This window comes from Protobothrops mucrosquamatus, unplaced genomic scaffold (assembly GCF_001527695.2).
Source record: "Protobothrops mucrosquamatus isolate PMUCROS unplaced genomic scaffold, P.Mucros_1.0 scaffold569, whole genome shotgun sequence".
Taxonomy (NCBI): Eukaryota; Metazoa; Chordata; class Lepidosauria; order Squamata; family Viperidae; genus Protobothrops; species Protobothrops mucrosquamatus.
The window spans coordinates 721,774-734,169 of NW_015386871.1; the positions used below are offsets into that span (position 1 = coordinate 721,774).

The 12,396-nt window shown below is 40.7% G+C and overlaps 1 protein-coding gene across 1 annotated transcript in view; it reads left to right on the forward strand.

Annotated features, from left to right (window-relative positions):
• The first annotated feature begins 3,607 nt into the window (after positions 1 to 3,607).
• The window catches only part of LOC107288632 (arf-GAP with dual PH domain-containing protein 1), a 13,071-nt gene continuing 4,282 nt past the window's right edge, over positions 3,608 to 12,396 (forward strand). Inside the window, exons 1-8 of the mRNA XM_015817272.1 lie at positions 3,608 to 3,801; positions 5,439 to 5,566; positions 6,853 to 6,944; positions 7,047 to 7,129; positions 10,573 to 10,685; positions 10,956 to 11,102; positions 11,719 to 11,802; positions 12,069 to 12,131. Of these exons, the coding sequence (XP_015672758.1) occupies positions 3,711 to 3,801; positions 5,439 to 5,566; positions 6,853 to 6,944; positions 7,047 to 7,129; positions 10,573 to 10,685; positions 10,956 to 11,102; positions 11,719 to 11,802; positions 12,069 to 12,131 (801 nt within the window). The 5' untranslated portion in view covers positions 3,608 to 3,710. The remainder of the gene's footprint in view (positions 3,802 to 5,438; positions 5,567 to 6,852; positions 6,945 to 7,046; positions 7,130 to 10,572; positions 10,686 to 10,955; positions 11,103 to 11,718; positions 11,803 to 12,068; positions 12,132 to 12,396) is intronic.

A 12,396-nucleotide genomic window follows, 5' to 3' on the forward strand; every position in this document is an offset into this window, starting at 1 on the left:
CTTCCTCCCGGAGACAATTTGTTTTCCCAATGCTTCAGCACGCTTCTGGTTAGCCAAAAATGAGCACTCTGATCATGTGGATAGCAAAGACTGTGTCAATTATACGCTAAATCATGCTATGATTATGGTTTAGTTTTATATGAGCCCAGCTAGTGTGGTTTGCAAGCTGTGATTTAAACGTGTGCTTCCATTTTTTTTTTAGTCAATCGTGATGAAACAAATTGGGTTAGGATGTGTTTAAAAAAAAGCATTTATATCTCAGTCTCTGTCATCTGAAGTAAGTTTCAGTTTCTGTGGAATATATGGCTAGCTTGCATTTTTAAATGGTTTCCTGGATCTTTCACTTAGTATACCTTCTGCAGTATTTGCACGTGAAAAATTTGCTCTCTAAAAGTTCACTCACCATTCAAGCCACAATACTGGTCTTGTACTTTTGTTACAGAAAAGAATAAGAGTCACTACATCAGTGGTTCTCAACCTGTGGGTCGGGACCCCATTTGGGGTCGATAAACCATTTCACGGGAGTCGCCAAGCAAGGCTGTCCGCCATTTTTTTTTGTCCACCATTTTTTTTGTCCACCATTTTTTTCCCCTTTTCCGGCAGATGCCTTACCTCCCTTGGGCTGGGCCAGCTGGTGGTCGGCCTGCTCCGTCTCTTGCCAGCTACACCTCGGCCGGCGCAGGGGGCAGAACCACGCATGCGCGTCGCTCCCGGGCAGGGAAAGTCCTCGACTTACGACCGGTTGGGTAGTCCTCGACTTATGACTGGCTTAGTCCTCGACTTACGACCAGTTTAGTCCTCGACTTACGACCGGTTTAGTCCTCGACTTACGACCGGTTGGGGTCGCGGCATTAAAAAGGTTGAGAACCACTGCACTACATAAATAAGCAGTAAGCAAGCTCCCAGGGGGAAGGCAGCAGGTAGATTGGGATCTAGCAATAGCACTTAGAGTCTTAGACTTTACAGCACTCTCTAAGGCTAAGCAGTTTACAAAATCAGCATGTTGCCTCAACAATTTGGCTCCTCATTTCACCGACTTCCTGAGGTTGGAATCTTGTGGAAAACGAAAGGACTCTTACGAATTCCAGAGGGTTTTAGCAGAGAGATTTATTGTGCAGGTTCAGAAGCAATAGCAATAAGCAATTCTGAACCCCGAGGGCGGGCTCAAACTTCAGTTTTATACTTTCCTTTTCTCAGGAACAAAGGAATACACATTGAAATACACATTGTAATACATTAGGTTCGTTTCTCACAGGTATACAATGGAGGGTTTGCTACATACGTTGTATCCATGTGCAATGCGCATTAGGTTAGTCACATATTACTGACACAGAATTTTCCTAGTGATTATGCATTATTCCTGACACATCATTATTCTAGTAATTATGCAGACAAATCATTATTTTAGTAATTGTTCATTATTCCACATTAGGAAGACTGAGTCAACCTTGAGCCGATCGGGATCGAAGGAATCGAACTACAATACTGCATTCTAAATACTGCACCACCACAGCTCATCTATTAGCATTTCACTGCATGTTATACAGTTGATCTGCAAGAGCTTCCAGCTGACCATTGCTGAACTGCCCCTGAATACCACCTGGAAGCTATGGGATCTAGTTTTATGTCGTCGTTACCAAGGACGCCGTAGGGATACATAGTGGAGACGAAGAGTTTGACGTAACCAACGGTCAACCCAAGGTTTATGTTAAGTCACAAGACCAATAATGGATATTTCGGCAGCACATACCATATCTCGTCTGTACAGTTTGTGTTCCGGGCCCCCGGCCTACGCCGGGTGCTTCACCAAAGATGTGGCCCACATCTTGGAAACAGTGAGGGAACGGCCCCAGCTGCCTTGACCCTGCCCCAGGCCGGCCAGGAGCCAATGTACAATTTTGTGGTGGCCATCTTGGCACTTGCCCTGGTGGACCATGCCTTGGCACTTGCCCCGTCCCACCCCCTTCTGCCAGAGACCCTCAGATCTGTCCCACTCCTGCCCAGGCCTCCACAGGCCCCCTTGACGCGAATGATGTAGAACTGGCCATGTGCACCCACTCGGGCCACACCCACTCTGGTTGCCCCCCAAGGGCAACCACAATGCTGATGCGGCCCTCAGTGAAATTGAGTTTGATACCCCTGGTATAGAGGCCTGGAGATCTGAGGGACCAATTGTTTCTGCCAACCTGGTTTCTTCTGGCAGAGTAGGTGTGCTCCAAATCTCCTTTATTAAATGTCATCCTGTGGGACTGAGAAAGCATGCCTCCCCTGTCACAACCCATACACACTGGTACAGCTTTCCCGCAAAGGTTAAGATGGCACCCTCTCTATAGAATTCAAGAAGGCCTTGAAAACCTGGTTTTGATGACAGGCCTGAGCTTAATGTAGTATTGTTTGGGGTGGGGGAGGTTTCTTTTTAATTTGTGTCATTTCTAAATCATTTTAGTCCAAACTATATTGTTTTATGTATCTGTTTTCATAGACTTTGCCTTAGTTTGTACACTGCCCAGAGTCCATTAGAACTATAATACATTTAAATGAACAGAAAAAGCTATAAAAAGGATCATTTTCTAAATTAAGCTATCAGACATTATTGATCATTGCAATGTACAACCTTGGGATGTAATGTATAGTCAGCTTTTCCTTCTGAACCACAATTTGTTCCCAGCTAGATCCAACCTTTGCTTTGCATATGAAGCAAATTAGTTATGGTTGTTTGGCTTTTGGTAAAAAAAAAAGTAAAACCCTAATGCTTGATGCTTGCCCAACTGTGGTGGAAAATTACAGATTCAGTGCCTCAGTCTCTTACTTTGATGGTCACAAACAGATGGACATTGCTTGAAAATGTCAACTTATCCTCATGCTAAATACCCTGGAGCTACAACCTAGTCCTGATAGTCTCCACTGGATAGACTCAAGCTATTGAATTGGTCATTTTGCCTTTTATTTTAAGTCTTCAATAAAGGCTACCAATTCTGGACTGCAAAAATCCAGACTATCTCTAAATAACAGCATAATTAGAATTTTGTGTTTGATTGCTACCACTTTTAGTGCTCATCAGGATTTTTGTAGCCCAGGTTGAGCAGTTTTATGGAGACTTTATTTCATGGAAGCAGAAGGCAAAGTGGAATTGGAGGCTCTTTTAGGAGACCTACCGGTATTTGTCGTGTGTTTAAAAATTCAAGTCAACTTGAACGTGTTTGATTCCTCTTCAAGTTCACTTTCCCCCCTTTTTAAATCACCAAATATGATTCATGCTAATAGGTGACTGATTACAAGTACTCTGAACTTATCAAAGGGGTGGGGAAGTCACACAGTATTGTTGATCACAGAGCAGTGTGCAAAGTGCTTAAACTTAGGAGCTTGTCCTTTAGCCCTTTCTGAGATGGAAAATCCGGTTTTGTGGTTAATAGCTGTACTTCCCTTTAAGTCTACACCCACAGCTTTGGTCTCCTGCACTACAGCACTCTCCTGTCACTTGAATCTACCTAACACCCTTCAGCCTGAACTTGGTTTGGATTACAAAAGCAGTCTATCATTCAAGTTGCCTTGCAGGGGCATTGACCGTTGTTTTCCTGTTGCTCTTTCTCTCCCCTTGCAAAAAAAGAAAAGGAAGAGAAACGTACCTCTCTACATCAGTCTCCTATGCACGTGGAGGAGAAAAAAAAAGGCCCTGCTCTTCCTGGAGGGTTAAAAAACAACTGAGAAAAATGGCTGCAGAAGATGAGAGAAATAGAAACCTCCTTCAGGAAGTTTGGAAGAGAAAAGAAAATGCCATATGTGCAGATTGCGGGCAGCCTGGTAAATAAAGGGGGAAATGGTGGTGGTAACAGGAAGTAATAACTAGCAAGGATAGCTCCTGGAAAAAAACAATTGCAGTAATTTAAAAGAAATTCAGATGGAGGAATTATACCTGGCACTTAGGACAAGGAAGAGATTGTTAATATTATCATATGATTTCTTAAATATGGAATGCTGTGTATGCTATATATTGTACATTAAATATTTTGTTCTGCTAAGGATTAAGGCTTCTGTAACTCTATGCAAACAGTAGCATCTAACACAGGAATGTGCTTGCTGTTTTCTCTCTGACTTTCCATTCAGTGATGAGAACCTATAGCAGTCCAGATGTTGCTGAACTACAATTCCAAATGGCCATCATGATTGGCCATGCTTCCTATGGGTGGTGGGATTCGAAGTTCAGCAACTAGCAGTAGTTAGGAAGGGAGATTGCTTCCACTGCCAAAAAACAAGAGTGAATTCCTTGGAAGATAGAAATGAAGAATTGTAGTACTACTATACGGAGATTGTTGAAGGACCAAGAAAGCACAAACTCACTGGACTTTATTTAAGAGAAGGACTACCATCCAGACAGAGGCAAATATTTGAAGGTATCCAATCTTTTGAGGTATTGGAGAAAAAGATTGGTTTACTATAGATTTTTTTTTTCAAATAGAGGAAATGGATGTAATTAAAAAAAAACAAACTTAAGCATTGATTGGGGGACTGTATCCTGAAGATGGCATGAACATTTGAGGTTTAACAAACCACTTGGGCTGCAGGGCTCTAAGAGATACTTGTATGGGTGGGCCTTTGAGGTGGAACTGATGCAGGCCACTGAGAGGCACATTTTTATTCAATATTTATTGTGATTTTTATTATTGCCTGTTCACCGCCCTGAGTCCCGTAAGGGAGATAGGGCGGTATATAAATTTAAATAATAAATAAATAAATAATAAAACAACAGGATATTATTTAATAAATCAACTGCATAAGGTATTCTTTGACCTTTGATATTATAAACTGAAACAGCAGGGCACAGCTGTTTAATCCTGTTTACATTGTTTACAGCCTGGGTAATCTGGATCAGAAAGAACAGAAATTTAACAGATCAGGCCTTTGATAGGACATGGAGTTAAAGCCTTTCCCAATACTCTGATATCGCTATATTTTTGCCAGGCCCTTACTGGAGTTCCCCTAAAGTGTAGGAGGCTGAGCTGGGATTTTGATTTATTTTGAAAGTATTTGCAGAGACTGGCCTCCTAAGAAAAAAATGCTTCAGGGGATTTATATTTTTATTTTGGATAGCACCAATCCCGTCCTTAAAACTACCCTAAAATAGAACAAAAAAGGAGGTTAAAAAATTCTCCCCTGCTGATTCTATAACATCACAGTATTGTGTGGCCTATACACATCCAAGCAGGACTCTGAGAAAGCCCCCAAAGAGGGTCCATTTTCAGTTCTTGACTGATAAATAACTTTGAGATACTAGGTTGAAGAAAGATGTTGCCAGTAACAATGACATATGAACAACAAGCAGCAGTGATAATTAACTGATGTCTATTTGGACCTTAAGGAACTTAGGCTCCCTACGATTTATTGTACTCAACCTCATAACAGTCAGTCCATAGCCATTGGTGTTCTTTGATTCTGTTCAGATCCTTGCTGGGTCTCCTGTACTTTGGGTATTTTCATCTGCTATGAGTGCTCAGAAATACACCACAAGATCCCTAATATAAGTGAAGTTAAGTCAATAAAGAATTGCTGGGAGGAAAGTCAGATACAGGTGAGTACTATCCTGAGAGGTTTCTTTCCCTGTTATTTGTTTTCGTCATGTAAACCATCTTTTCTCTCAAAAGCATTCAAGGAGGCAGATGTCAAGAGAGGGGAAATTATTATTTTTTCTTAAATTGCAGCAGCAGGGAAGGAATTATATGCCCAATTTTGAACAAAGAACAAACGGTATAAATTCCCAATTCAGTTTTAATTGCAGCAGATGAATTCTATTTATCCACAAGTAAGATACTTCTCAGATATGAGTGTTTGCTAGGAGAATACTATTCCTACAAGATCGGGGATATTGCTTTGCTGGCTTTCCAGCATGCCTGCTTCAGATTTTGGTTTCCTGTAGTTAAGGGAAAGAGTCAATAATCTGGACAGACTGACAGGTCAGGGCCATTTTCAGAAAATTGACTAACTTGAAAGACTGCTGAGGGCCACATGAAATTCTGCTCTTGCAGACACTCATGTCTTTGAGCAGCTTACTAAGCAAAAGGATGCAGTGGTGTAAGAATTCAGAAAAGTGTCCAACAAAAGGCCCTTCTCTCATTATTGATGAATTGGTGCTGTTAGTCCTTTGATGTAGGACAGGTCAAGAAACAGGTGCAGCAAAGATTTTAGGAGTCTATTTTATTGTAATAAGGTAGAATAACACTCTCTTGAAAGCCTGTCCAGGTTTCTCTCTGTCCCACATTTTCCTAAACAAAATTAAGGCATGGTTACTTTGAGGGTTTTTTTTTTCTTCCCTTTTTTGTGCTTTCTTGATTCCTGGCAACTGTCTGGATGTGTCCCTGCAGTTTTCTTGGCATGGTTTTTTGAAGTATTTTGTAATTGCCCCCTTCCTAGAGCCGAGACAGAGTGACTGTCCCAAGATCACCAAGGCAGGATAAGAATTTGCAGTATCATGGACCCCGGCTCTTTTATGACTCATGGACTTCAACTCCCAGAATTCCTGAGTCAGCATAGCTGACTCAGGAATTCTGGGAATTGAAGTCCATGAGTCATAAAAGAGCCGAGGTTGCCTATCCCTGCTGACTAGGCTAAACTGTGTTCTTTTTCAAGACTGTGTAATCATTTCTGCAAGCCTGCTCTTTAATGGTTTGCTTCTTTCTTCCAGAAGGTCAGGTCTGCATCCCTTTACAAGCGCTAATTGGCAGAGAGAAAGTTTTCTACAGAATATGAGGATTGAGGATGGTTGGAGTTTGATAACTGAGAGGTAGAAATACTACTAATGGAGATCATTTCTGTGCCAAGGGGGATGTCTTAGAGCATTTGCCTTTTCTTGCTTTACAGTTTCTGGCCCAGCATGGGAATGCACTGGCCAAAGCAACGTATGAGGCTCATATACCTGCTTATTATTACCACCCATTTTACAGCGACTGTCAGTAAGTGCTATAACTTTTGACTAGAGAAAGTATAGGAGATTGGGTGGTAGGCATTCTTGGACTTCTCTTACCTGCCTTATCACTTGTGGTGACATCTCGCAGAGTCCTCAGAGAGCAGTGGATACGAGCCAAGTATGAACGGAAGGAATTCCTGGAGCCAGAGAAAGAAGTTCTTTATTCCAATGGTAACAATTCTATGATGGAATTTCTTCCTTTATTTATATATTATGCAAATGTATATGCCTTTCATCTTAATCATATTAAAACTTGGGAAATAACCTTTCCAAACAGCATGTTGGAAGACCTGAGGCAAAGCCCAGTGGGAGCTGCTTATGTTGTATCAATCTCTCTATAATTTTCAGGGAGCTTAGTATACAGTAAAGCTCTGGCTCCAGATTTAAAAGGGGAAATTCCATCCAATGAAATTTCCTCCAAGTATACCACTAAAAGGATAAGATGGAATTGGTGGAATTTTCTCCCCTCCAATATGACTAGAATTACAGTACAGTAGTTCTTGTTAGACTATCAGGTTGTGGACAATCCATTCATTTGCTTTGTTAAAGGGAAGGAATTGCCTGCAGGTGGTTGGATATCCCTGATATATTCCTTTATAATATGTTATATTGAGGAAGTAGCCATGTATTTCAGGAAATACAAATTGCTAGTAATAGGGCAGTTCAATTTTGAGTTATTCCTGCATAGTATGGTTTGCATTTGTTCTTTGTTATTATACTTAGATGGTCTGCTCTCCGCTCTCCTTATTTTGAGACCTGGCAGCAAAATAAATAGCCTACAATGTGATACTGAAACACAGATAAAAATGATTATACAGAAACAATTTGCTTTAGGAAAAGCAAAGTCACTATTTGATGGAAGTGCAATTTTCTCTCCTAACATTAGTTCCGCCTATCTATGTCTAAAATACTAGGTCTTACATATTAAACCATATCCACAAGAAACATCACAACTGCAGAATGTCATTTAGTTTCTCATTTACCCAAAATGACACAGAAGGCCAATTCCATGGGAGAAGGCAGTTGCTTATGTTCCCGATGCTTAACCAAACAACTACTATCAGGCATACAGTTCACTTTTTAGAAACCTCTTCCTTCTAACAGGCCCACATTATTCATAAAAATGGTATTGCCAGTGCTATAGGTAATAATACCTCACTGTTGTCCAACATAGGAAGTGTCACAGTGTGACAACCTGCAAAAATGTAACAGGAAGAATTCTAGCTCTGTATTTGTGGTCTTTACGTGTTAGAAGATGTGAAATTATACCTCAAGTGTTTGAAGACTTTCTCATGAGGAGACAGGCAGAGCAAATTTAGAAATGAAAAATTAAACATTTTCTCCACATTCTTTACTGTAAAGTGTCCTCAGATAAACTGTTAGTGCTGAAGAAGATAATAAAAGCCCAGCCCTATGAAAAATATAAGCCAGTGGCACTGCCAGAGTTAAGACAAATGGCCTATAGGTTCCTCTTCATCTCCATTCTTCCTTTCCAAGGGAGGGTCAAGGGGTAGCCATCCAACAAAAAGGTAGGGGGAAGACTGGAGAGATCTCTGCAGCAGGAACCTGGTGCTTTCACAAAATGGGGTGGAAAAACCTTTCATCAGAACCTGCACTAGGGATCTGCTGCTAATCCTTTAGCTTGAAGAGTGCAATGCAGCTCCACATCTTGAGTTTCTTTTCTGACTTCAAAGAAGTGAAAAAAGATATATCTCCTACTGAACAAAAGGATGCTCCATCTCAGGTATTACCACTTGTACAAGCTCTTAAATAACTACAACTAAGGAATAGGAAGGAAAAAGGACTTCTTCCAAAGTAACAGTTTGGAGTGGAGAGTGAGGGGATTTGGCCTTGTTGAAGTTGAATCAATTTCACTCTTGATTCAAAAGATGAAGTAACATGATGAGGAATTGTAGATACACAACAATTTAGAATTACTGTATCTGGACTACCAAAAATAAAATGGCCAAAATGAGATAATAGTCATTTGAATTTTTGTAGCTGAAATATGGTAGGCCTAGTTACAGCTCCTACGAGCCTGGACAATATGGCCTGTAATTAGAAGTTATAAGATTATAACTCAAAATGTCTGGAAGTACCAAGCAAAGGAAAGTTTAGGCTAATTACATTTGCAGCAACAAATTTAGCCTTAATGTGGTTTTTGGGAATGTGGTTAAGCATGTTGCCAGAAGCCAGTTGTTGTAGTTTGTAACCTAGGGCAGGGCTTTTCAACCTTTTCACCAATTGTGCCACTTTTAGAATACGGCAATATTCAAGTACCACCAGTTGCTTAGCAAGGTGTCAAAAACTTGATGACCAAAAAAAAAAACAACCATGGAAAAAAGTGATAAAGTACAGGTAGTCCTCTCTCACCCCCTTTAATATATCTCTTCTCTCACCCTCTTTAATATCATCTCTTCCCTCACCCCCTTTAATATCATCTCTTCCCACACCCCCTTTAATATCATCTCTTCCCCCACCCCCTTTAATATCATCTCTTCTCTCCCCTTCAGCAGCACCCAGGCAATGCCTCTCGCAGCTCCAGCTGAATCTCTGCCTGAAGACTGCTCAAGGCTGCCTGCCACCCCCAATCAGCTGGAGCTGCATGCGCTGATCCTGGGCTCTCCGCAGGACCCAGGCAGGCAATGCCTCACGCAGCTCCAGCTGAATCTCTGCCTGAACACTGGGTGAGGCCGCCTGCCACCTCTAATCAGCTGGAGCTGTGTGCGCTGATCCTGGGCTCTCAGCAGGACCCAAGCAATGCGTCGCACAGCTTCCAGCTGAATCTCCACCCAAAGAATGTGTGAAGCTGCCTGCCGCCCCCAAGGCCGCCCCCAATCAGCTGGAGCTGCGCACTTTAATCCTGGGCTCTCAGTAGAACCCAGGCAACGTGCAGTTCCAGCTGACTTTCCCACAAGCCTGTGCGGCACTGCTGTCACCTCACCTCATCCACTTTTACACTTTTTTTTACATTTTTTTACAGTGCTGTTCAACCCCTTGTATGCGTACCACCTGCCAGGTGCCAACGTACCACTAGTGGTATGCGTACCACTGGTTGAAAAGCCCTGACCCAGGGTTTAGGATTTAATTTGATATTGATAATTTGATATACAGGTAATCCTCACTTAATGACCAGTTGCTTAGCAGCTGTTTGACATTCCGATGGACCCCAGAAAAGTTATTTATGACCTGGATTTGAATGGATTCTAATGTCTGCTCCTTGGTCATGTGATCACATTTTGGGCACTCGGCAACCAGCCTGCATTTATGGCTGTTTGCAGGATCCCGTGATCACATGACTGCAATATACAACTTTTTTTTTTTGCTGGAAACCAGTTTTTAATTCTGGTTGCTGGCAAAAAGCATCCATTGGGTACAATGGGCTTACTTTATAACTGCTGTTTTGCTTAACAAGTCTCCAAAAACAGTTGTAAAATTGGGTTGGTCATGTGAAGACCCACTTAATAATGGGGAGAACTTAGGATCATAATTCTGAGCTCAATTATAGCCATAAGTTGAGGACTACCTATTTGATCCTGCCGTTGTGACCTAGTGTGTCACAATTAAAAAGATTTAACACAGCCATACTCTGCAGCTTGTATTTCTTCTCCTAGGACTAAAGGAAGGGATCCTGTGGAAACAAGGCCGAGATAATCAGCTATATCAGCCACGCAGATTTCTTCTGTCTGAGAAAGAGAGATGTCTGAAATATTTCGTCAAACAGGATGTGCGTAACAATCAGCTTTTAAGTGACTCTTGTACACAGAGTACAGCCTTATTTAGGGTCAGAGAATCATTTGATTGTCTGGATGTCTCTACAGTTCCTTTTCTTTCTCACTATCAACTCAGCTTTCTGCAAGAATTAAATTTTTTAAGTTCATTGGGGATAGAAGGATCTTTCCTTTTTTTAAATGGATGAGGATAGAAGTGGAACTTTGTAGCCCTATGTCTACCCATTAATAGTGTACAAATAATAGCAAAACCACTTTCTTCTCAGGCAAAAGAACCCAAAACAGAAGTTAAAATTGACACTGTCAATGCCATGTTCCAGCCAGAAAAGATGAGGCATTCCAATGGCTTGCAGATCACTTATCTTAAACATAACAAGACTCGCAACATCTTTGTTTATCACGAGGATGGGAAGGTATGAGGATCTGGTGTATATGTTTATTGTACATCTATAGGAAATTATGGAAAAAGTCTGGAATATTGCTGCAGTCTTTAAATGGTACATTTAAGACCCTCACTAGAGCTGGGCCAGATCATTTCTACTTCTTGTTTTTCCCTCCTGTCTTTAACTCTTCCCTAGAAAAGACCTACTTGCAATGCAACAACTTTCTGTTCATCATGACCTTTTTTATTGCCAGTAAATATATCTGTGGTTGAAAGCCTAATAAGGAAATTCTCTTTAAATGAACCTTCTGCAAGCTTCTCCAGAGCATGGTTAAAATTTTGCAGAGTTCTATACCTAACATATCTAAAGAGTATTTTTTTTTCTTTTTCTCTTTTAATTCTTCTTTGAAAGCCTTTTCTTTGTGCCAGTAATTAATTTAAGAAACAGGAAGTATAGTTTGGTGCATATATATTACAACAAAACTCTATTCTAGTGTATACTTTGGTCTAGGAATTCCCTCTGGAAGTTCTGTATACCAATCAAATAAATTCCATAGAAGTAAACTGAGAATTGTTTCTGAGTAGATCACCTTAAGCTCAAGTTGCCAATCATATTTTAATAATTATTGTGCTTTTTCTCTTCCTAGGAAATTGTGGACTGGTTCAATACAATCCGTGCTATAAAATTCCACCACCTTAAAGTTGCCTTTCCTGGCGCTAGTGATGAGGAGGTAAGAATCTTGCAAAACTGGATAGCCTATTAACTAAACTATATTACAGCTGATCTGATTTCCTTGTGACATAATCAATCTAATTATTTTCAGATTTTTGGCTATCTCCATGCAATGGGATAATTATATGTCTCTGGACACATGCATGTTTTCTTCTCTGTCCAGCATGAATAGCTGGATAAAATACAAGTTCATTCAAATTTTTAATTGTTCAAAGTAACTAAGGCATTTTTACAGATCATCCTCATAAATTTTTTTTGCTGCAGCTGAAAATCCGGTTGACACGGAATTTCTTAAGAGAAGGTTATATGGAAAAAACTGGACCTAAGGTATAACTACTTATTACTTATTGCTACTTATTACTTTATTATTATTCATTATTGTACTTTGTTACCATACACCAAAAAAGAAGTTCCAATAGAACATAATATCTGTAGCTCAGGATTGAACTGTGGAGTCCTTGATGTGTCTGATCTTGGTTATTTACTTGCAGACATTTCATTACGCAACTGGATAACATCATCAGTGCTAGTGAGTACGGGAGTTGCTCCCTGCTTACGTATATATAGTAGCTTGCCCTACCAATGTTGGTGG